This window comes from Girardinichthys multiradiatus, chromosome 15, assembly GCF_021462225.1.
Source record: "Girardinichthys multiradiatus isolate DD_20200921_A chromosome 15, DD_fGirMul_XY1, whole genome shotgun sequence".
NCBI classification, from domain to species: domain Eukaryota; kingdom Metazoa; phylum Chordata; class Actinopteri; order Cyprinodontiformes; family Goodeidae; genus Girardinichthys; species Girardinichthys multiradiatus.
Window position 1 is genome coordinate 15,278,852 of NC_061808.1, and position 22,638 is coordinate 15,301,489.

The 22,638-nt window shown below is 37.6% G+C and overlaps 1 protein-coding gene across 1 annotated transcript in view; it reads left to right on the forward strand.

The window, feature by feature from the left end:
* LOC124882478 (nesprin-1-like) overlaps window positions 1-22,638 on the forward strand; it is a 46,772-nt gene that overhangs the window by 19,722 nt on the left and 4,412 nt on the right. The window contains exons 10-23 of the mRNA XM_047388898.1: window positions 1,199-1,306; window positions 1,695-1,832; window positions 2,810-2,974; window positions 3,184-3,296; window positions 3,459-3,627; window positions 3,789-3,885; window positions 9,125-9,330; window positions 16,709-16,873; window positions 18,364-18,516; window positions 18,744-18,887; window positions 18,973-19,143; window positions 20,472-20,630; window positions 20,861-21,025; window positions 22,322-22,456. Of these exons, the coding sequence (XP_047244854.1) occupies window positions 1,199-1,306; window positions 1,695-1,832; window positions 2,810-2,974; window positions 3,184-3,296; window positions 3,459-3,627; window positions 3,789-3,885; window positions 9,125-9,330; window positions 16,709-16,873; window positions 18,364-18,516; window positions 18,744-18,887; window positions 18,973-19,143; window positions 20,472-20,630; window positions 20,861-21,025; window positions 22,322-22,456 (2,088 nt within the window). The remainder of the gene's footprint in view (window positions 1-1,198; window positions 1,307-1,694; window positions 1,833-2,809; window positions 2,975-3,183; window positions 3,297-3,458; window positions 3,628-3,788; window positions 3,886-9,124; window positions 9,331-16,708; window positions 16,874-18,363; window positions 18,517-18,743; window positions 18,888-18,972; window positions 19,144-20,471; window positions 20,631-20,860; window positions 21,026-22,321; window positions 22,457-22,638) is intronic.

Genomic DNA, 22,638 nt, shown 5'->3' on the forward strand with positions numbered 1-22,638 from the left:
GTAAGGCTTTGGATATAATATTTTATCTGTTTTTTAACAATCTCCTCTCTTATTGTCTTCCTCTGTGCTGTCTGCTTTCCTGTAATTGTGCTGGCCCCTGTCTACAGCATGATCTTGCTCCTCGGGACATAGAGGAAATGTTTGAGGTACGTTTATATGTTGTGTCTTTAACGTCTTGTTTTCCTCAAATTAATTCAAAAATAATGCATACTTTCACTTTTACTCCACATGTATTACTTCCCTTAGGTTTATTTTCCCTGCTCTTGAATTTATCATCCATAGTATTACTCTAAACTGTACACGTAAGCAAGATTAAACATAATATTTTTCATGTCAAAACAGATCCTGTTTGCTAATGTCGGCTCACCTGACTTGACATTTCCGCCCCAGGGCGTCCATTATAATAAGATGTGATATTGCCATTTATGCATGCTGCCAGGTCGTGTTGTGACTGCTGGTCCCATTAACATGACAATGAAAGCCTCTGGCGTCAGCTCTTTGCATTGGCACAGGCTGTTTGAGGGAAAGCTGGTGAATAGAGGAGGTTGGTTTTTAGGATGAAAAGTATTCTGAGCTGCTTGCTTTTTTTGTCACTTTGAATTTTGTCTTTGAATACTGATAAGGGGTTATTGTTCAAGCTGGTTTTTAGTTGTTAAAGGTCCTTGCTCACATGGTTTGTCCTGAAGATTGTAAAAGCAACAGATGTCTTTTTTTCTAATAAAAGACAGTTCAGGTTAATCAAAAATTGTAAGCTGACTTTGACAGAGCAAACTTTGACTTAAGGTGTTACATAAAATAAAGTTTGGGTAAACCTGAAGAGATAAAGCTGAAATGACTGAACCACTTTGAATAATCTATAACACAAGCTTTTAGGCACTACATTATTATCGTCGTTGTTTCCTTAAATCCAATCAAACACTAGGGGGGCGTTTAGACAAAGTGTCCTGCTTAAGCTGAGTGTTTTTGGCAGCTGTGGGCTTCTGATTTTTCCCAACAGGAGACAAGATTAGGAGAACACATTTTAACGGTTCATTGTCTCTCTTCGCCTATTCCTTTTCTTAATTTTTCCTTTTTTTTAACAACCTCATCTTCTTTATCCCCTTTCTTTTTCCTTATCTATTTTTACACTTCCTCTTCCTTGTCCCTCTTTCTCCATTCGTCTTTCCCCCGTTGTCCCTCATCCATCCCGGCCTTCCAGAGAGAACAGCGAAAGAGCCAGAGGGAACTCAAAATGTGGCTCGAACAGTTGGAGAAAGAGGCGGTACATGCACAGGAGACTGAGAGCAGTCTTGCTCAACAGTACCAGGTTAGCATGTGTGTGTGTGTGTGTGTGTGTGTGTGTGTGTGTGTGTGTGTATATAGTTTAACACAGGGACACTTCACACAGACGGTCCTATTAATAGCTTAATCGTAGGCATTTCACTGTAGGGATCAAGCATCAGCCATCATATTTTCTGTCTGGCTTCTTCCTCGAAGCCTCAGGATACATCCCATATACCACAGCATGTGGGATATCCTCATTTTCTTTTTACCGGTTGGAGAATGTGAAGGCAGAACGTCCTGGATATTAGGAAAAAGCTGATGAGATGCCTGTGGGAAGAGGTTGTAACCTCACGGAGATCTGTTAGTCTGTCTGTGTGGTGCAACACCAGGGGCAAAATATGCAAATTGATTTTTTTATTTTTTTATTTTAGTTGTTCAAAAGCCTGCAAGTCCAGCTGGAGATGAAGCGGAAGCAGGTGGAGGGAGCTTTGCAGTCCACACAAAGGGATGGGATGCTGACTGTGGATCAGGCTCTGGTAAAACAGGCCTGGGAACGGGTCTCCAACAGGGTGAGAGAAGCTGGCACCTCCATCTATCTTCTATAGAGAACCAAAGTCAATTTGATTATAGTATTTTGCAAAATTTGACTTTTTGTTTATTCAGAAATAAAGGAAAAACAAAACAAAAGCAAAAACTTTTATAGCTTCTCTTAGAGATCACATAAAGATTAAAAACACTGACAGAATTTAATGTTTCCAAAAGCTTCTTTCAAAGTCTGTTCTCCACCAGTCACATGCTAAAGTGCCTTGCAGTTTTCATTCCCCTTTAGTCACATGTTCTGGATTTATGGCTACAAACCTTTGTGTATTAGGATTTTAACACAAAGTAGCATATGAAGGTGAAATGAAAGGCAAATAATTGATGTGTCTCAAAATTTTGTATAACAAGTGATATGAAAAGTGCAGGATGCAAAACTATGGTACAACTGCAAATATACTAAGATATGTTCGCCCACCTAAACTGACTGGCCAGTCAAGATGAACAATAATCAGAGAAACAGTCAAGAAGCCATTTAAAGAAGAATGGGTAAACATTGTAGTCACGTAAGGCTTGTAGAGACATACCGCAAAAGGCTTAAAGCCATAATTTAAAAAAAATGTGTTTTCTCAATGTATTGTCCCAAGGGGGGTGAATATAAATGCCACACTATTCAGGTTTTTATTTGTAAAAATAATGCTACAAGCCTGTATCTTTTTCCTTCCACTTTGTGATGGTGTGTCTCATAAAATCTCCTTATAATGCATTGAGATTTGTAGCTGTATTGTGGCAAAATGTGGAAAAGCTTAAGGGCCATTCTTCCAGGGGTCTATGGGCGGGAGGCGGGGTACACCCTGGACAGGTCGCCAGTCCATCCAGAAAATCTTCCGATATAATTATAATCTTGAATTTTGAATTGTTTTTACCCATTTAGACTAAAATCTTTAAACTTTCACAATACCAATGCATTTTTTTAATTTTAAAGTGCTAATTGCTTTTTGTAAATCAGCTCCTGGATTGGCATCTTCAGCTGGACAGATCCCTGCCACCTCCTCTGGGGACAGTTGGGGAATGGCTACATGAGGCTGAAGGAGCCCTGCGACAAGAGATTACTGTCCAGCAGGCTCATGATATCACAGCTAATACTGTACACAGAGCTCTGGAGCAGCACAAGGTCAGTTCTGAGCAATGTTCAGAAAGAGAAAGGCAATAGGTTGCCAGAAAAGGACAGGGAATGAGCAAAGATATTTTTCTAAAAAGGAATTGGCTGAAAGAAGACCTAACTCTTGGCAAAATAATGAAAACATTTTTGAAATGTTAAGATTTTGGTCAGAAATGCTTCAGTTTGCTTATCTTTTTTTTTCTGTGTTGTTCTTCTTTCAGGATGTGTTGAGGAGCCTGGAGAGTCACCAGCAAATCTTTCAGAGAATCCATAAAGACAGAAGTGTTGACAGCGTTCCTGTTCCACAGGATCAGCTCCAAGATATGGCTGAGCGGTGAGACTGGAAAATACAGCAGAGTAGAAATGTTTCCTGGCAGTAATATGTAAACCACTAAACTGGCATGCTTTTACAATCTGGTTTACAGGAAAGGAGCCAAATATAAGTGTAAAACTCACCATCTGACGTTTTATGTATAAACTTTGTCTTTCTGCTTAGGATGAACTTTATTTCTACATCCTCCAGCATCCATCTGGCCAGAATGGAATTTCTGGAGAACAAACACCACATGCAGGCCTTCCTCATATTGGCCGAGTCCAGGCTGAAGTCCTGGATCATCAAATATGGCAATCATGAATCTATGGAACTGATGCTAAACAACTATATTGTAAGCGCTTTGTTTTATTTGGGTTCCACCTGCTTAAATATCTTGATTGTCAGTGTTTCATTTGCATGTATGAAAAGAAAATTCTTGGTGTGTTTTTAAATGTTATGTTATTTTGTAAAACCTAGCTGACTTTTCATTGTGGTATTATGTCTTTTTATTAGTCATTTGTGGAGAAGCAGCATTTCTTTGAAAATTATGAGGCGTTGTTCCAGTCCCTAAAACAGTCTGCAGATGCCTACGTCAGTGTGGACTGTTCAGGTAAGAACCTCTGATTTTAGGTCACTAAATACTTGAATTTGAAGGTTCATTTATTCATTCATCTTCTATACCGCTTATTCCATAGTGGGTCACAGGGTGAATTTGAAGGTCAATTCTGTAAAATACAGTTACTTTCCTATTACACTGATTTTATGTCCTTCTCTTTAGCCTGACCATGATTGCAATGCTTGAAAGAAATGGATTTGTCATACCTGGGTTAAAGGAATCCAGGGGAATTTGTGTGCCTTCTGTTTCTGTTGCTCAGAAAGAACACGGACATTTATTACAATCAGCCTAATTCTGTATGGAGTTGTGAAGAAAACTGCAATACCCCTTCAGTTCAGCAGATGGCTATAAGTCTTTACTTCCTTTAAAAGACCTTTATTTTCTGTTTCAATTCACAAATGATAGATGATGACCAGCTTTGAAGTTACACAGTTGATTAATTGGGGCCTGCCATTGCAATACGTGGAGGCTCCTATGACTGTCCACCTCTAAACTGGACTCTTTCTTTCTTTATTATTCTTCCGTCTACATTAATGCGGCCCGAACTGTAATGCGCATCCCCACACTATGTATATATCAAAATGTCCGGCTCAGTCTCGAGATGTGTGCTATTACTTTTATTAGCGTTACAAGTTACCATGGTGCGTAATTAACAAAAGCCATACCCCAAAAACCCAATAGAAATGAATGGAGTTAGGGGAGGAAGGAATAATCAAATTTCACTGTTTTTGAGGCTCTTCTGTATGGTCATACTTTCACCTAGAAACACAGTTTGTTGAGAAATCCGTCATCATTTCAGAAGTGAAAATGGTATGTTGATAACTGCTACGGTTTCTCAAAATTTAGACTTGAAGTGCCACAAGGTTTGCGGGAAAATCCAACTGCTAGAGTGGAGATGGTAGTTAATTAGAGTGGAAGAAGTTTTTTTTTTTTTAACTCAGGGACAAGGGACGGCTGTTGGCCATGGTTTGAAAATTTTTCAAATACCATCTACGTTTTTCGTACATGGTAACCCTTTTGGAACTATAAGGTATGCAGACTCAGGGGGAGACAATAAAGTGCAGCTGTTGATTCTCAAACACAGACAGAAACACAGCTTGTTCTGCCAGCTGCTCTGCCTACGCTGACAGAGGAGAAGGCCTCAGCTTTGCTCTTTAAGGTCAAAGTGACAGATACTGTACAGATTAACACACTCCTACAGTTTTAGGCCACATTACAGCAAAATGAGGATTCATACTGATCCTAAATACCTAAGGAGCTCTAACCAGAAGTGGAAAACAGGATTTATGAGTCATCCTTTCAATCTAAGTGTACCAGCTGCTGTTTAAAATCCGAGCCATTGTCATATAGTTGTCAGATAATGAATATAAAAGCTGTTCCAAGTGGATGTACAATAGAGCTCCACAGTTTCAGTCATTAGGACTTTGAAAATAAAAGCTTACATACCTTGAAGGACAACTATGCTGGATTTTCAAAATTATACCTAAACATACTCTACAAAATAAAAGCCTTCATATTTCACACAGCAGATAATTTCAGCATTGATCTTAGCAATACTGCTGAGACTCAATCAATAATGGAAATGGGTCTACATTTTCCTTTCAAAATAAAGCTTACTAAAACATTCAAAATAAAAGCCTCAATCTTCCATAGTTATTATTGAATTGTTTTAGAATAGCATGTATGTTCTATATAAATAATGGAACTGACCCAGACATGGAACTGACCTGAAATAAAAGCCTTCATATTTCACACAACACATAATTGAAGCATTGGGCTTAACACTACAACTGGGAAGCAACCAGGGTTTGAAATAGGACTTTGTTAGCCTTTTAAAATAAGACTTAATCAAACTCTCAATATCCTCCATTGATATTATTGATTTTTTAAGCTGATAATAGCATACACAATCATTTTAAAATAGCAAGTAGGTTCTATATTACTAACGGACCTAAGCCACTTCTTAAAACACAACCATGCTGGACTTTTAAATTAAGTCCAAAGCATACTCTACAAAATAAAAGCTTTCTCATTTCACACAACTGAAAAGTGCAGTATTGGGCTTAACACTACTGCTGGGACTCAGTGATGAAAATGGGTATTCTTCATCCTTTTCAAAATAAAGCTCACTAATATTTTCAAAATGAAAGCCTCTACATTCCTTAGGTACTATTGACACTGAAAGCCTATAATGGAATATATGGTGATTTTAGCATAGTTGTCACACTTAGCATGCAATCTTACACTTAGCCCAGTGCAATTGGCAAAACAACAAAACCTCTAGATGGATATTTTTGCCTTCTACCCTCTATTCTGATGCACACTGGGACTACCTCAGCCACAGAACCTTTGGCTCTGGTCTGACAAGCACTCACCAAGTTTCTTCAGATATTTTCTACTTCCTTCCATTATTCTTTAAGTTGCACTAGATCCATAAGCAGTGTTTGGTATTTCTTCATTTTAATTACTTATTATAAAGACAATCAACACTTATTGGGTGGTTTTAAAACAGGTTGTAAAACAAAAGAGAAGATAGAGAAAGAGTTGTAGAGTAATCACATACATTTAAATGTCAGCTTTCTCATCATCTGACAGTTATCTTTTAGGGTTATATTCCATTTTAACATGACTTTTAAAATTTAACTGAGAATCTGATTTTATCCCCAGAGATTTCTCTTTTGTTACTTGATGAATAATGCCACTTCCATTCTGAGCTGGAGTATTTTAAGAGATATTTTCTTTTCAAAGAAAACAAAATACACTTAGTTTTCTTGGTACTTATGAATAAGCACAGGTTGTCTACCCACACTGACCATTTCTTTATGCTTAAGTTGAACGTTTCTGCAAAAGCATCACATATTATAATAGTGACATACATAACTGTCATCGATGTTTATTTGAAAGCTAGTATCCGGACAGGTATCTGAAAGATGATTAATATACAAACTAAATGTGATAGGACCTAAAATGGTTCCTTGTGGAATTCCTTTAGATATGATTTAAACCATGATAATTACTTCTTAGACAGATTATTAAGAGTTTTGGGTTTTAAGATATTGGGATTTTGTGTGGCAAATACCTTTTTAAAATCAAAAATGCAGCAACTATAATAGATGTTTACTTTTAAATTGGTTGTTTTGCTAAGTTGCCTGTTATTTACCGACACTACACTTGTTGATACTTTGGGTTTAGGAGCCTTTTTATGCCTGACTGACTTATAGGTCAGAGAGGATTTTTTGCACAATATCAGGTATTGAAGTAAAAGTTAATGGAAAAGTCAGCCAAAGTCCAACAAAATTACAAAAGACCGCCAGAAACAATGAAGAAACCATTAATGAAGTTCACTTCAAACTATAACATGAAAGTCTGACTTGTCTCAAGCAAAAATATGAAGAAATGAGGAATAACATAAGACTAGCACATAGCTGCATATGTTAAGTTGTTTCTATAAGTTAAATTCTGGAGTCAATAACTGAAAATAGTTTAAAATCATCCAGAACTGAAATAAAACTGTCACAGTAACTCATAAAAAGTATGACTCACAGAGATCTAACACAATCACTATGTTTATATCTCTGATGGATAAAATGTTTAATATCATCATGCCAGTTGCATTTCTTCATGTGGTTAGGTTTTTCTTAAAATAATTACATGCCCCCACACTCATTCAGTTTGACATCAAATTAAAACAAATGCACGTTATATCTGAACTCTATCTTCCCTCTTCAACAACTCAGTAACCAATTAGGTGTTTTTGTTCAGCAGCTCATCGAAGCAAGCACAGACTCATTTTACAATTAGCTGGAAGAGGAGAGTCTGCAGGCTACAACTAAATGAGGTTCCTTCGTTCCTAGCTCTCAGTGGGGAATACGACCCCATTTGCCTGTTTAAGGGGCTGCTCCACTTCTGCGGGTCTCTGGGCGCAGACCGTGTGAGCTAGTTTGTTGGTTTCATTAGGTTTTTCGGGGCTGTGATGCTTTAGGGTATGCAGAGTGGAGAAGTGAGCTGTGGCGAGAAATAAGGACATCTGAGGTTTGACTGGTCTGCCACGTGAATGAAATACACACAGACATACACACAGAGAAAGGGGTCAGGGTATAAGATACGTTGTTCCAACCCTGTAATCAACATCCATTTAAAACGGTATTTATTATTTACTTACTTTGCAAATTAAATCTAGTAAAACTGTGGCTGCTGTTCTCATGAAACTGGAAAGCAATGTAGCACACAAGCAAAGATAAAACGTTTCCCTATAGTGAGTTTTTTTTGGGTCAGAGTTTTGTCTGCAGAGGCATGCAGCTCATCAATGTGTACCTCATCTGGTGTTTTAGTGAAATTGTACCATCTGCCATAAAACCTAGCGAGGCTTTTTAAACTAGGCCTCAAAGTCAATTAAAACTTAGTGTAAATGGAATACAAGTTGATAAGAGGAAACAGCAGATTTAGCCTTCAGATCCTAGCAGACTGAATTAAGTGGAAATAGAATGTTTGTTTTAACCAAAGTCCAAATCAAGCTGCAGGGTGTCTGCAGGGTTGTAAAATGCCACAAAAAGTCTTAAATTTGATCATTTTAACAATAGGCTATAAAAGGTCTTAAATATGCCCAGATTTTTAATACTAGGTCCTAAATTAAATCTAGTTCATTCCTAATTTTCTATGCTTGTTTGTATGCAAAATTATCGATAAAACATTTAACAGTGAATAAAACAATAAAAAGGCCTGTCATCCTTAAGACATTCAGGTTTCAATGTAAACCCGCAAAATAATTTAGCTTCTCAAACTGGCTTACTGAAGGTTTAGGCAATTTAAATTAAAATGTTCTTGGTATGTTGATTACTACTGGATCTTTACCATGTAATTGTGTATATTCAATCAGGCTTGGGTTGAAAACAGTGATAATATTCTATTGGAGCTGAAGCTGAGTAGCCCAAGAACTCAAGCCACATGCCAAAAAAATGCCAATTTATATACCTTGCTTATGGTACCAAGTTAAATCTAAGTTATTTACTAAGTATGTAATCTTTCCATAATTCATGTAGGGCTTCGATTTAAATCATAATGATGCTAAACAAATCTTAAAATGTCCTAAATGAAAGTTAGAGAAACTTGCAGGAACCCTGTGTTGACAGTGAGGTAAAAAAGATCATTTTTGAAGATTTTGAAGATCATTACATTATTACAACCCTTGTATGTTTGTTAAATTATGACTGTGCTTATTTCCTTTGACTCCCAGTGGATGAGGGCGAGATGGGCGTGCGCAGGTTTATGCGGGAAGTGGTGACTCAGTGGAGGAGTCTGTCGATGGAGGTGCGGAGTGTGAGAAGCATGCTGGAGGAGGTTCTGTCTAACTGGGAGAGGTACACCTCTACCGTGGCCTCCTTGCAGGCCTGGCTGGAGGATGCAGAAGAAGCTCTGAGCCAGCCAGAGAACGTTAAACAGGTATGACTCTTACTGTTTTTTTCTTATATGTTTGTGAATAGGTGAAGGGTGTCTAGATTTGGTTGACTGAAATTTTTTTTAGAGTATAGTAAGCAATCAAATATGTGTCAGCCTGGTCATTATTAGTATTAAAGAAGAATCCTATTAGTAGTTTCCTGTTAGGTATTATTTAGTCAACTCAGAGGTAAGAACGATACAGTCATAGTTACTTGTGACAAGGGTAGCCCACTTTGCAGTGAAACTACAAAGTTTTGACACCCTATCTCTTTATTTATATGCACAGTTCAACAGACAGTTCAGACAGGGTGTGTGTGTGTGAGACGGAAAGGAGGCTGGTTCTCACAAAGATAACAATGATCTCACACACACAGGGAGGAAGGCATAGTGCAGGTGCCTTGCAACCCAAGGTTTTTACATGAGTGATAACAAGTTTTTGCACCCATCCAACAGTCCCTCCTTTTATCACAAGTAAAAACATTTAATATAAAAACGAGTAAGAAAAATACTTTGTATGAGCGAAAACCCACGGACGGTAAACAGATTATATTTTGTGGGAAATACTCATACGGCCCCGCCGCCCTCGGCGACCATTAAAAGTTAAATGTTGATTAATACTTGAAATCATAAAAATAAAATAATGATACTTGAAATCATAAAAATAAAATAATGATACTTGAAATCATAAAAATAAAAGAATGATACTTGAAATCATAAAAATAAAAGAATAATACTTGAAATCATAAAAATAAAAGAATAATACTTGAAATCATAAAAATAAAAGAATAATACTTGAAATCATAAAAATAAAAGAATTAAAAAATCTGCCCTGTTTATGTCATCATTGTACTTTTTCTCATTTCACTTAAGCAACAACTTCTTCCGATTTTCTGCTGTAAGGTTATTTTATGAAATACAATGTATGAGTACACTCAGGCTTTTGATGTGATTTATTTACAACATGTCATCATAATCGTCCCCTTCATTTTCGTGCATTTCTACCTGGTTCAGTGTTGCATATGCCACCATGAACAATACCAGAAATTCTGTAGGAATGGATGTGCGTCATGTTCTTCCGTCAGTGTTCTGAGATGGGTCCCGTCTGATGTCCATCTCTTCTGGTTCGGTATCACCTCCTGTGGATCCTGCTTTAGATAGAGAAAGAGTCCTGCTACCAGAATTAAGCTCAGGCTTATCAGTCCTGTCCACATGTTACAGAGAGCCATTTTATAATTGGGCGCAGATCAGCTGTTTTCTTCACCGGTTTGAGACGCTGGGCCATCTTTGAACCCGGACTTCCTCTGCTACCCCGTCGGTTGATCTGGCTCCTGTAACGGCAAAACTGGCTTACAGTGGCTTTTATGGATCCAGGAAGGCCTCTCTGCTATTTTCAGAGCTGTGGGCGTTGTCAGGAGTATTTGAAACGGCCCTTTCCACCAAGGAGTGCTCCAATCCTTCCGGTGGAGTGTCTTAATCAGGACCAGGTCTCCAGGCCTCAGGTCATTCTGTGGGATAGGAGCAGAGATTATCGGCAGACCACTGGACATTTGTTCTTCTTTTGTCTGCAACATTTTATTCATCCACTCAGCTAATGAAGGTTCCTGTTGTGCTTTCTCTATTTCATTCATGTCAGAGGGCAGAGAAAACGGTCTGCCATGTACTATTTCTTTGAGAATACAAATTCACATCAGCAACTTGGTGTCACGTGATCTCAGACTCAGAATATAGTGGGTGGAGCCATACAATGATGTACAGTAGGTGGCAAATGGAGTAAGACCAGTTTGATTTGGAGTTATTCTCATCCATAATTAACCAGGGATAGGCATTCGGGCCATGGCCTCCCTGTTTCTTCCATTGTTTTCCTTAATCTTTAACTGAAACCCTAATGCTTTAAAACTTAGTTCTATAAATTTATTTACAAAATGAGTTCCATTATCTGACCTTATAATCTGTGGGATACCATATGTGGGGAAGAAATGTGTCACTAGGTTCATCTATTACAACTAGGCAATATTTCTTCCCCCGTGTTTGCAACAAATTATGCATGATCTGCAAAAATGATTTGCATAGTCAGAAATATTTATAGTGTAGCATTAATGCTTTACCAGATGTGACATATTCCCCCCTTGACACGTGGGTCTTCCCAATGTGTCACTGTAGCCGCTGTGTTGTATAAATATTTTGGGAGGATTGGTTTATCTTCTATCTGATTGATGTCATCTTTTTTCTGTGCTCCTCTCTTTAGCCAGGCCTTTATTTCTGTCTTGGGTGCTGACTGTTGGGCGTCTTTCAGCACGTCTGTGTCTATAAATAGCAGATCTGACATTTTCTCTTTAATAGGTTGAAATGAGTTAGTTCTGTCCCTGATGATGTTTTAAAACCTCTATTTTGCCAAATCTTAGCATGGTGATGTACTGATCCGAAAACGTATTGGCTGTCTGTGTATATAGTAAGTATTTGTCCCTCATGTAATTCACATGCTCTTACTACAGCATATAATTCTACTGTTTGGGCTGAGCATGTATTGGGTAGAGATTTAGCTTCTATTATCCTATCGATGGTTGTTATTGCATAACCAACTCTATTCTTTCCATATTCATCTTTAGATGCTGAGCCATCTACAAACACAACACATGAATCTGGTATAAGGGTTTGAGAAATGTCTTGTCTGGGTTTGGTGTCTTCTTCAACTTTTGCTTTATAAGAATGTGGTTTTCCATCTTCTGCAGTAGGTATTAGAGTACTTGGATTTAAAGGGCACATCTTTTAGAGTTATGTTTGGCTGTGATAATAATAGCGATGTCAGTGTGATATGCCTTGCATGTAGCGTCAGGTGCTTCTCTTAATATTCCTGACTTCAACATATCTTGTATTACTGGCTTAGTACCTTCTTCAGCTTCTGGCTTTAAGGGGTATTGACGGACTAATGGCCTTTTTTCAGATATTAGTTTAACCTTGTATGGTGGGAACCCCTTTATAAGCCCTACATCAGTTGATGATTGGGACCACAGTTCAGGTGGGACAGCAGATAGGGCAGGATGCATGTTGCTCTCAGCTAAGCCCTGTATTTGTCCCTCTGCCTCATCTAAATGTGTCCTTGGATGGACTTTGACTGTCCACGCCAGAATGAGCTTCCAGATTCCTGTATTAGGATCTACCTTTGACAGTGTCAGTGCTGTTCCTGCAGAGGTTTAAAGCCTCTGTTTTTCCAAATTCTTATTATTCTTTTTTATCATATTTTATAAAGTAAGTCCTTATTACATTTAAAAATGAGATCAATATTTTTGGTATTTGCTATTATTATAAATAATGCTTGGTTTAGTTCTTATTAAAAATAAAAAATAAAAACTCACTCACTGATGAACACAAAAAATGAAGGGCATATTATATCTTATAATCTTAGTTTATCTTACCCAGTTTTATAGATACAACATACAGTTTCAGTCAGCTTTGTATTTAATTCAAGTAACTAAAGTTTGTTTCAATTAACTAAAGTTTTATCTATTTCAGTCCAGTCCAGTAATTCTGTTAAGGTTAATTTAATCTTATGTTAAGTTTGAGTCTAATTCAATCATTTTGAACCTGACTGGAAAAAGTCTAAACATCTGTTAAAATCTTTTTGTTTTACCATAGAGAACTGACCTAATATTATTATGGTAATGTTGAGGACTCTAATTTTTACATAACATGAAACAGACATTTATTTCACAAAAACAGAAAGTCAAACACAGACATTTGGCCACATGAAAGTTTAAATAACCTGTTTGTAAAAGAATTAGGAAAAATTCAAGACGGGTCTATGAACTTTCTTATGGTTATCAGTATTTTCAGTAGAGGTAGAACCTTTGCCATCTTTAAATGATTTTTTGAAAAAGATTCTGGAAACCTTATTAAGATATAAATTTGGCAAAGATCATCAGAACATCAGACCTTTATTAGCGCTTTTAATGTCCCTCAAAGATGCATTACAATGAAATCAGTCATTCCCATTCACACACATTCACACACTACTTACTTACTTCTCTGTCAGAGTAATTTTATTTGCAAAAATTTGAACATAATTTGACTTCTATTATTCTTAAAATGCACATTGTTTCCTCATAACCCCTTTTGTTTCCACAAGGTCTGTTTTGAACGCTTCAATTCTTTTTTTTTATTCACCAAGAATCAATAAGGTGTTCTTAGTGGGTCCACCTTAAAGGTGTTGTCTGTTGGGTGTCATGTTATTGTCAGGTCAGTGAGGTTCATAAGTCAGTCAGAACCTTGGTCATTTGGTCTGTGCTCATAATGTTTCATAGATCCAGCCTATGATTAGTCAGCAAAACTTCCACCTATAGGAGAAAAATTGATTGTTAATGAATGAGCTGCATTTCCTAGGAACACTGTCTTCCTCCTGGATGAGCATCACCTGTTGGAAAACTTTCATCATTGTTTGTTTCACATATTCACTCAGATCTTTATATTATACCAGTAGGTGAAGTTGTTAGTATCTCATGTAGACTGACATATACTGTTGCATTTGGAGAGGATCTCAGATTAAATAAACATAGTTAGAGCTTCAATCCAGGTTCATTTTGTGTCTGCAGACTTTAGCCAATTTTTCTTTTCTTTCTTTTTTTTTTATACATAAAGAGCAAGATTCAAAACATTTTCAAAAGGCAGATTCAAGCACACAATCACCATATTAAAAGGCTCTACTTCTAGAGAATCACTAAACTTTTGGGGTCCGGTTTTGGCCCGCGGACCTTGAGTTTGACACATGCAGAGGTAGAGTTACAATTTTTTTCAGACCTTTCAGCAGAGACAGGCTTCTGCTGTTTGCAGAAGTTTTATCTTTGTTTTCAGGCAGCTGCATCTCTTTGTCAAGGTCGTTTCACAGAGCTGAAATTTAACTTCTCTCAAAGAGGAAAAATCAAGAATGCACACAATCTGAGCCAAATATGGAATTATTTCCCTGTAAAATGAATCTTTTGCATTTTATCATGATATTGTTGGTAGTATAACACCATAGAATGATTTTTAAAGCACCTGTTTCTCACTAATGCTTGCCTACAAAATCTTTTACTCTCAGATTACTTCTTTAACAACATTCTGTTCTCTCTTCTCTAGTCATTGTTCACTGGGTTGTCCAGTTGGACAGTTTCCATGTTGTCCACATTGTCACCTCCTCTTTTAACTTCCTTTACCACGTCCTCTAAAACCATCTCTTAGTCTTTATAATTTGGGGCTACCTTGGTATTCTAAACTGGGATGGGTGGCAGTCCGCCCCCCTTTATTTGTTTTCAGTTAAGCTGAAAGTTTTTTCCTGTGCTTTTCTTAAGGCCTCAGTATTATGGCTATGTCAGTTAAAAGCTGCTCTTATTGTTGTTTTTTTAATTCATCTTTTTGTTTTAATCTGTTTATCAACTGTGTGCACTCAGGGACTGAAAAGTCCCCTTTGAAATTATAATCTGGCAAGGTTTTTTATTGTCTCTTGAATCTTTTGAATGCATAATCTCCAGTTTAAGATCCCCGTGTAGTTTTAGGATTTCAGTGATAATTAAGTTACCTGAAAATCCGTATTTTTATGCCATCGTGCACATATTTCTGTTAAATCAGAGCTTTTTCTCTGTTCTTTCCCCATTGTTCTTTGTTATTTTTCTCTTTTTAGTTTTCATTATTGCTAATTTTAGATCCCCTTGTAATTTTAAGACATCCTTTGTATCTAATTTGCCCAAAAACCCATGTTTTTTATTTTTTATTCCATCTATGACAGATCATACCTGCTCCTTTTACATAGTTCTCCATAAACTTTACCTCCCCTTCTAAGTCAATTAGTTTACTTTGTTTCTTCCCCATTATGTTTTATGTTAGTTTTAATTATAGTATAAATGTCCCAGATAAAAGGTCACTGGCATGAGACTTTAAGGAGAGGACATTAACACGGCCTTCTACTGCGACTAATTCGCAGCGGTGTTAATTTTCTGGAATGAAATCCGACCTGAATCTCCAAAGTCACCAGTACGTAGTTTTAATCTGGGCAAAAGAAAACACAGGACTAGCAGAATCCTGCTGATTCTATTAAAATGCTTAGTCCTCCATACACACACAACACAGTCACACAGTTAGTTTCAGGTACCTTGTAATTTTTCTAAGTTAACTTGGTGTTATTTTATGAGCTCAATTTACTCCGTTCTTTTTACTTTTATAGCGCTTATTCTATTCCCTCGCAGGGGAATAACCCTTAGTCGTTTTATTTGGCCCCCTTCTTGGCGGGGTCCTACCTTAATTTGTCACTATTCCTTTCACGGTGGAATAAAACCATCCCAATGCAGCGTCCTTACCGGCGACGCACTACCAACGACTTTTAAGTACTTTTCTTCTTTTATTTATATAGCGCTTACTCTATTCCCTCACAGGGGAATAATCCTCAGTCGTTTTCTTTAATCCCCTTCACGGCGGGATTGTACCAAATTTGTCACTATCCCTTTCACGGTGGAATAAAACCATCCGAATGCAGCGTCCTTACCGGCGACGCACTACCAACGACTGTTAAGTACTTTTCCTATGAACTGTATTTTAAAACTGTCTCACCTCGGAGTTGACTTCTTGGTGACTCTTTGGACCCTGTGAGAGTCACCCCGCGCAGAGAAAGGCAATAACCCACTGGCCAGGTGTGAATTCACACACACCGGGACTTTCAGCCACTCCGGCTAATGGAGGCTGTGCAGCGGTGCTTCGCTCGACGTCAGGCTTCCCCCACGGATCCCAGAGTCACTGTTAAAGCAAAGAGAAATAAGGTTATTGAATTAATCCGGCTTCGAAGGACCAATAATTGTTAGGTATTATTTAGTCAACTCAGAGGTAAGAACGATACAGTCATAGTTACTTGTGACAAGGGTAGCCCACTTTGCAGTGAAACTACAAAGTTTTGACACCCTATCTCTTTATTTATATGCACAGTTCAACAGACAGTTCAGACAGGGTGTGTGTGTGTGAGACGGAAAGGAGGCTGGTTCTCACAAAGATAACAATGATCTCACACACACAGGGAGGAAGGCATAGTGCAGGTGCCTTGCAACCCAAGGTTTTTACATGAGTGATAACAAGTTTTTGCACCCATCCAACATTTCCTCTCAAATATCATTCAATCTCTTTGACTTACAACAAGCCACAGAGGATGGACCTGTTGTCACATTACCATAGCAACCACAGATTCACATCCTCACCAAGGATTAGACAGCCAATTACCCCAGTTTTATTGTCCCTCCTTTGTTTCCTTCCTTGAATCCCTGTCTTTGTTTCTTTTTTATTAGCTCTTTCCATGTCATTCACTGACAATTATTCTTTGTTTTTCTGAAGTTCTCTTGTGTTTTTTCTGTCTAATGTGTCTCTCCTCCAGGAGTTTTTCAGGAATCTCAGCCACTGGATGGATCTGCACACAGCCATGAACGACGCAGGGAATTTTCTCATTGAAACGTGTGATGAGACCGTGTCGCTTGATCTCAAGCAGCAGTTACTTCTGCTAAACGGACGATGGCGAGACCTCTTCCTCAAAGTCAAACAAGTAACCATGAAGACATTAAACTTTCAGCTTTTAATTATTTATTTGTGTCAGGTATTTTTCCTGGGTGGACTGACCATACAACAAACAACCTAAAGAAATTTTGCAAACAATGATTCATTGAAGATCTTCTCTAATCCACATGTGGTCAAATTTTTACAGACAGGCTCAAATATGTACATGCAACCCCTAATGTTTTGGTGATTGTCTCTTAGCAAGATACAGGGAAACCACATTCTTTTTGCAGCTGCCAACAGGATCCTGGGATAATTCTGGTTGAATATCTGACAGTTCTTGGCAGACTTGGTTGAGCTCATTCAAATTGGTTGGTTTCCTGCCACAGACCCTGCTTTTCAGCATTTAACATGAAAATACACTGCTAGGGTGCCGACCAACAAAAAACAAATATCTACTGAAATAATGGGGTTTTTTGGGGTCAGTCAAGACAAAAGTATTTTGCTATGTGGTCAAAAAACATGTTTAAAAAAGTGAAGGTGAGCCTTTCCAACCAAAGAACACCGTAAAAACTGTCAAACGTGGCGGCATCATTATGCTGTGGGACAATTTCGCTGCCAGTTGGTTCATTGCACAAAGTGGATGGAGTAATAAAGAAAGAGGGGCTCTTCAACCTACCTCACATACATAGCAGGATGACCAAAGTGCCACATCTCTTTATATCCACGATATTTTTGGTAGACAAATATTACATTCTATCATTGAAATTTGGACACAGTTACATGTGTCAATAAGGCAATGATCCCAAACATGCAGGATCTTTCTTCAGTGTGCTAAGCTATACTGGTGTTTCAACAGTTCCCAGTTTGTCAACAGCTTTTGCCTTGGTGTTTCCTGGAGTGTTCATAAACATTTTAGACAATTTTATTTCACCTATGGGTGACAGTCTCAGTGAGATCTGTGAAACTTGAACCTAGATGGGTGTTCTTAAAGGGCAATGATCCCACTCACATTAAAACTGTTTCTGGAATGGATAAAACAGACCAACACCAGGCTTCTACAATGGTCTTCCTAAAACCTGGAGCTAAACTCTTAAAAATTTGTGGACTATGCTTGGAAGCTGCTAGAAAAATATTCAACCAGAATTATGCTGAAAGTTTTTTGATGGCTGCAAAAATCATGTGGTTGAACTACAGTTGCGAAAAAACATTTAGCCACAAGTGAGCGGGAGAAAATGTATATTATTGAGCCTGTATGTATAACTTTAATTCTGTGTAGAGAGAATATCTGCAATCACTTCAAACTTGTTCACCCAATTCTTGCTTTTGAAAATCATTGAAATTTTGTTTTGTAAAATCATTCCATACTGAAAAAATATGCTTCATAAAGAAAAATGAAAAGGAAAAAATGATTTGACATCATAATTTCTTACTGGAACTGTATAATGTTTTGCTTTAACTCACACATAAGTGCTACTTTTCTAAATAAACCTGATCCAGAAACATCTCCATCTTCTTTTGCTTCTTCATTTGCTTCAGCATGCTCATTCAGATGAGTTGGAAAAATGGAGGAAAGACCACCTAAAGGCTTTGTGGACCCTAAAAGAGCTGCTTGAAACAGCAGAGGCCAAGCTGAATGCTCCTGTTCAGGTGTCGTTCCTCAGCATCAGAGCTTTCCTGCAGGATGTCGAGGTTAGATCATAAAATCGTCTAAAGGCACAACTGTACAAGTGCAGCCCAATATTTACATGCCAAGGTTCTTCTATTGCAATATAACTATAAATTTCGGTTTATTGGCTACATAAAATTACATCAGTCTTTATTACAGATTTTAAATGTAGATGTTGATGCACTAGCTGCTGGAGATAGGACCATTAGTAGGAATAGCAGTCAACTGACCCTTTACATGCTCTTCTCAGAGCACCAAGCAAAAGGTCGTTTCCATGGAGACGCAATACAAGTTGGCTGCATGCAGTGCTCAGCTCCTTGTCAAGGATGCACCACAGGATGAAGCTGCCAGGGTCATGGCAACCATGGCAAAGGCCAAAACTCAGCTGAGCAAGGTGGGATATGTAAACACCAAACCATTAGTTTTATTTAGTTGTATGTTTTTTAAATACATTTAATGGCTTGTGTTTTTGTGTTTAGGTGAGAGAGCGGTGTCCCTCCTTGGTGAGGGAGTGTCACATCCTACTGCCACTGTTGGAGGAGATGGAGAAACACATCACTGGGTTCTATCAGGCCGTGGAATGGGCAAGTCGGATCACTTCTGGTGGGAGGGACTCTGAGGCACCTGGCCAACAGAAACACAAGTTGCAGGTTAGATCCTCTGCTAACAAGATCACAAGGTTCTGTTTTAAATGCATACATTGGGGTGTTCATAGCCACTGAGTCAAGAGGAAATGTGATTCACAAATACAAAACAATTAATAATCAAAGATGCTGCGAGATTGGAAATCCATGAAATAGCAACTGGAAACCAACTGGCAAAGACCAGAAGAAACAAATGATAATGAATGATAACTGTGAATGGATAGTTGGTAAACTAAACGTCAGAATCAATCAAAATTTTAAGAGTTGGGAAAAAAAGACAGAAAGCAAAACAATTTGAAATTTGTAGAGCAACCAGTTAACCAAAATTAAAAAATATCTAATGATAAGTTGAGGAAACATATTTTATGGCAACAGTAGCACTTTTATATCTAAAGCCAAAATTGAAACACAAATTCACATTTCATAACACGATTTTTGTCTGCTTTGAAGTAAATCGGTAATTGGGCTCATTATCTGGATAAAATCTTTTATTTTTCCTTTTAAAACCCTGCTTTTCATTGTTTGATTTAGCCAACTCTGTACTTTAAGTTTAAATTACCCTGAGATGTAAAACGTATGCTGTATTGTTTACACCAATCTAAACACTGATCTAAACAACCCTGTTTTTCTTTTTCTTTTCTTCCAATATTTTTTTTTGATGTCTTGTTTCTCACCTTTTCATTAACCACAATTCTTATTATTTTTTGGTTTGATTTTTACAAGCAGTAATGTGCATCATGGTCACTAACTATGTTTTGACAATATCTACATTTCTTTATCTTGTATTGATTTGTTTAGAATTGGAGAATAAGGATTATTTGTTAGCACTGTTTTTGAGCAGCACTTTTTAACAGGAGCTGCTGCTCTGCATTCTTATGATGTTACCTTGCTGCAGTACTGCAGAGTTAAATTAATGGGTTTGCTCTCATCAAGCTCTGCAGCTGCCTGGTAATTTAATCTAGTTTGTTGGAGCAGGAAACCAGCTAAACCATGTAGAGGGTCCTGAGGAACAAGGTTAGAAAATGCTGCCTTTAAAGGAGAAATGTAAAAGTAAGCTTAATGCTTGTTGTCTCATTTACCCCTTTACACACAACTCTGCAAAGATACTAGATTAGTCTAAAAATAGCTAACCAAACAGTGATGGTTTAGAGAAAAAAAATTCATGATAAGATTTTAAACCTGCATTTCTCCACTGCTCTTTGAGCATCATTTACAACATGCATGTTTTATTACAACCTAACTCGTTTCAGAAATTACTGACACCAAATAATTTGTAAGGTAATTCTAATTTTAAAAACCATTTGTGTTAACTTTGTTTTGCCCAATTTTCTCAGGATTTGCTGAACCAGCAGCAAAGTTGTAAACGATGTCTCTCAGTGATTGAGAGAAATCACCAAACCCTGCAGAAATCGCTAGGCAACAGTAAGGTGCTACGAAACTTCGAAATGTCCCTGCTGCAAAAGAGACTTTCAGAAATTCAAGGATCATCACAGGTCTGTCCTAACCTTATGATACTTACATCTGTTAAGAAAATGTCACACAAGTTGCATTGTTGATAATATTTTGAAAAAGTTAATATAAACATAAAAAACCCACCAAGTGTTGCTGTAGATTACACTTCCATCACATCTCTCATTGGTTATTAGCTTGTTATAAAGTAAATAAAGTAATTACTTCATATTACCACTGAGACCCATTAAGATCACCATTAACATCTTCTCAGGCTTTGCTTAAGGAGGTCGAGGAATGGAGGAGGCGGGAGGAGGCCAATGATTACCTGAGGAGGAGGTTTGAGGAATCACGGCATGACCTGGAGAGAGTGCTGAAGAAAGCTCAGAGCTGCTTGAAGGAGACTGGAGACGCTGATGAATTACTAAGGAAACACAATGTAAGATCAAATAACGCTAGTTAGAGCTAAAGCATATATGGGCTACAGCTATCTGTGGAAACAGGGTCATTACTTTTGTAAATGTTTTGCAGGTTGCTAAATGTATATTTAACTGTAGAAATGAATGGAGAACAGCGCACTGAATGGCACAGTAATATGTATATCAACAGGTAGGGCTCAAAACCTGTACTCTAGTGGCCTTTTGAAGTACTATGTTATTGTAATTTACCAAAAACCTCACCCAAAAATTCAATAAGAATGAATGTAATACATGTGTATTCATGCCATGTATTCTTACCTAGAGATGCAGTTCAATATTTTTATTTTTAAACAAACAAGTTTTCTATTTCATATTGAAGTTGAATTTTTACCACTTCCTATGGTTTTCTCAATTTTGTTGCTTAGGTTCCTACTACTGCCAAGACCAATCTACAGATAATTTTTGCTACTTTTGCAGAAAATGTATTTACTTTCTGAAAGTATATCTGTCATCATGGTACGAAATATAGTTATTTGTAAATTTCCTCCAGATGTCAGGAAGGTCACAGACTTCTGTCAAATAGCTGTAATCTATTATAAGACTGTGTCTCCATGTAAAGTTTCGATTTGGTCTTTTTACCTCATTATACCTACGACGAAGCAAGGTGAAACTGCCAGGAACGGATATCGGTGATGGCTGCCACTCACACAGTTTGAAAACTTTTTATGACACCACCTATGGTTTTTGAACAGCACACATTTCTTTGCACCTCGTGTGGTTTCTTTTTCTTTTAAGAGAAAAGGTGAGGTGCTGGCAGAAAAGATGGGAATCACCATGGCAACTTAAGACGTTTAATGTGCTGAACCTGTCCCTAACAGGAGACAGTTTAAAACAGAGATTACATATACTCTATAAACACGAGTCATGCTCCTTTAAAGAGGAGATTTAAAACAAAAAATTACTCAACTTCCAAATGGGCTCAAACCAGCTTTGAAAATAGATTTTATTTGGATTTTTGAAATAAAAGAAACACTATTTTAGGGTTTGGATGTTGCAAAAATAGGTTCCACTTAACAAACAGAACTAAACCCATGAGGAAAATGGCTTTCAAAATAAAAGTTCAGAGAGACTTGTCAAAATAACAGTCAAATTTCCCTATAGCTTATTTATTACAAAGAGGTGTAAGCTTCAAAGTTGATGTTTGTTGGACTTATATGAAGCTGGGCAGGGCACACAAAGTGGCAGTATCCATAACATTTCTCCAGGTATTTTCTAGCTTCTTCTCATCTCCTAACCTTTTAATATGTATGTTGCAGCATTTTTTTGGCCAACTGGACCAGCGGGTGCTCAGTGTGTTCCTGAAAGCCTGTGACGAGCTGACGGACATCCTACCTCAAGAGGAGCAGCAGAGTCTGCAGGAAACTGTCCGTAGGCTGCACAAGCACTGGAAGGTTAGAGGTCACCATGCATTAACACTGTAACTAATCACTGGACAGGAGGCTTTTTGATAATGTTCTCTCCTTGACTGTTTCCAGTTAGAAAGTACCAGTTAGACTGAAATAAAACTGTCTTTGTGTTGAGTAATTACTCTGGGCATAATTACTCTGGGTCTCCCTTAAGGATGCTTGCTCCT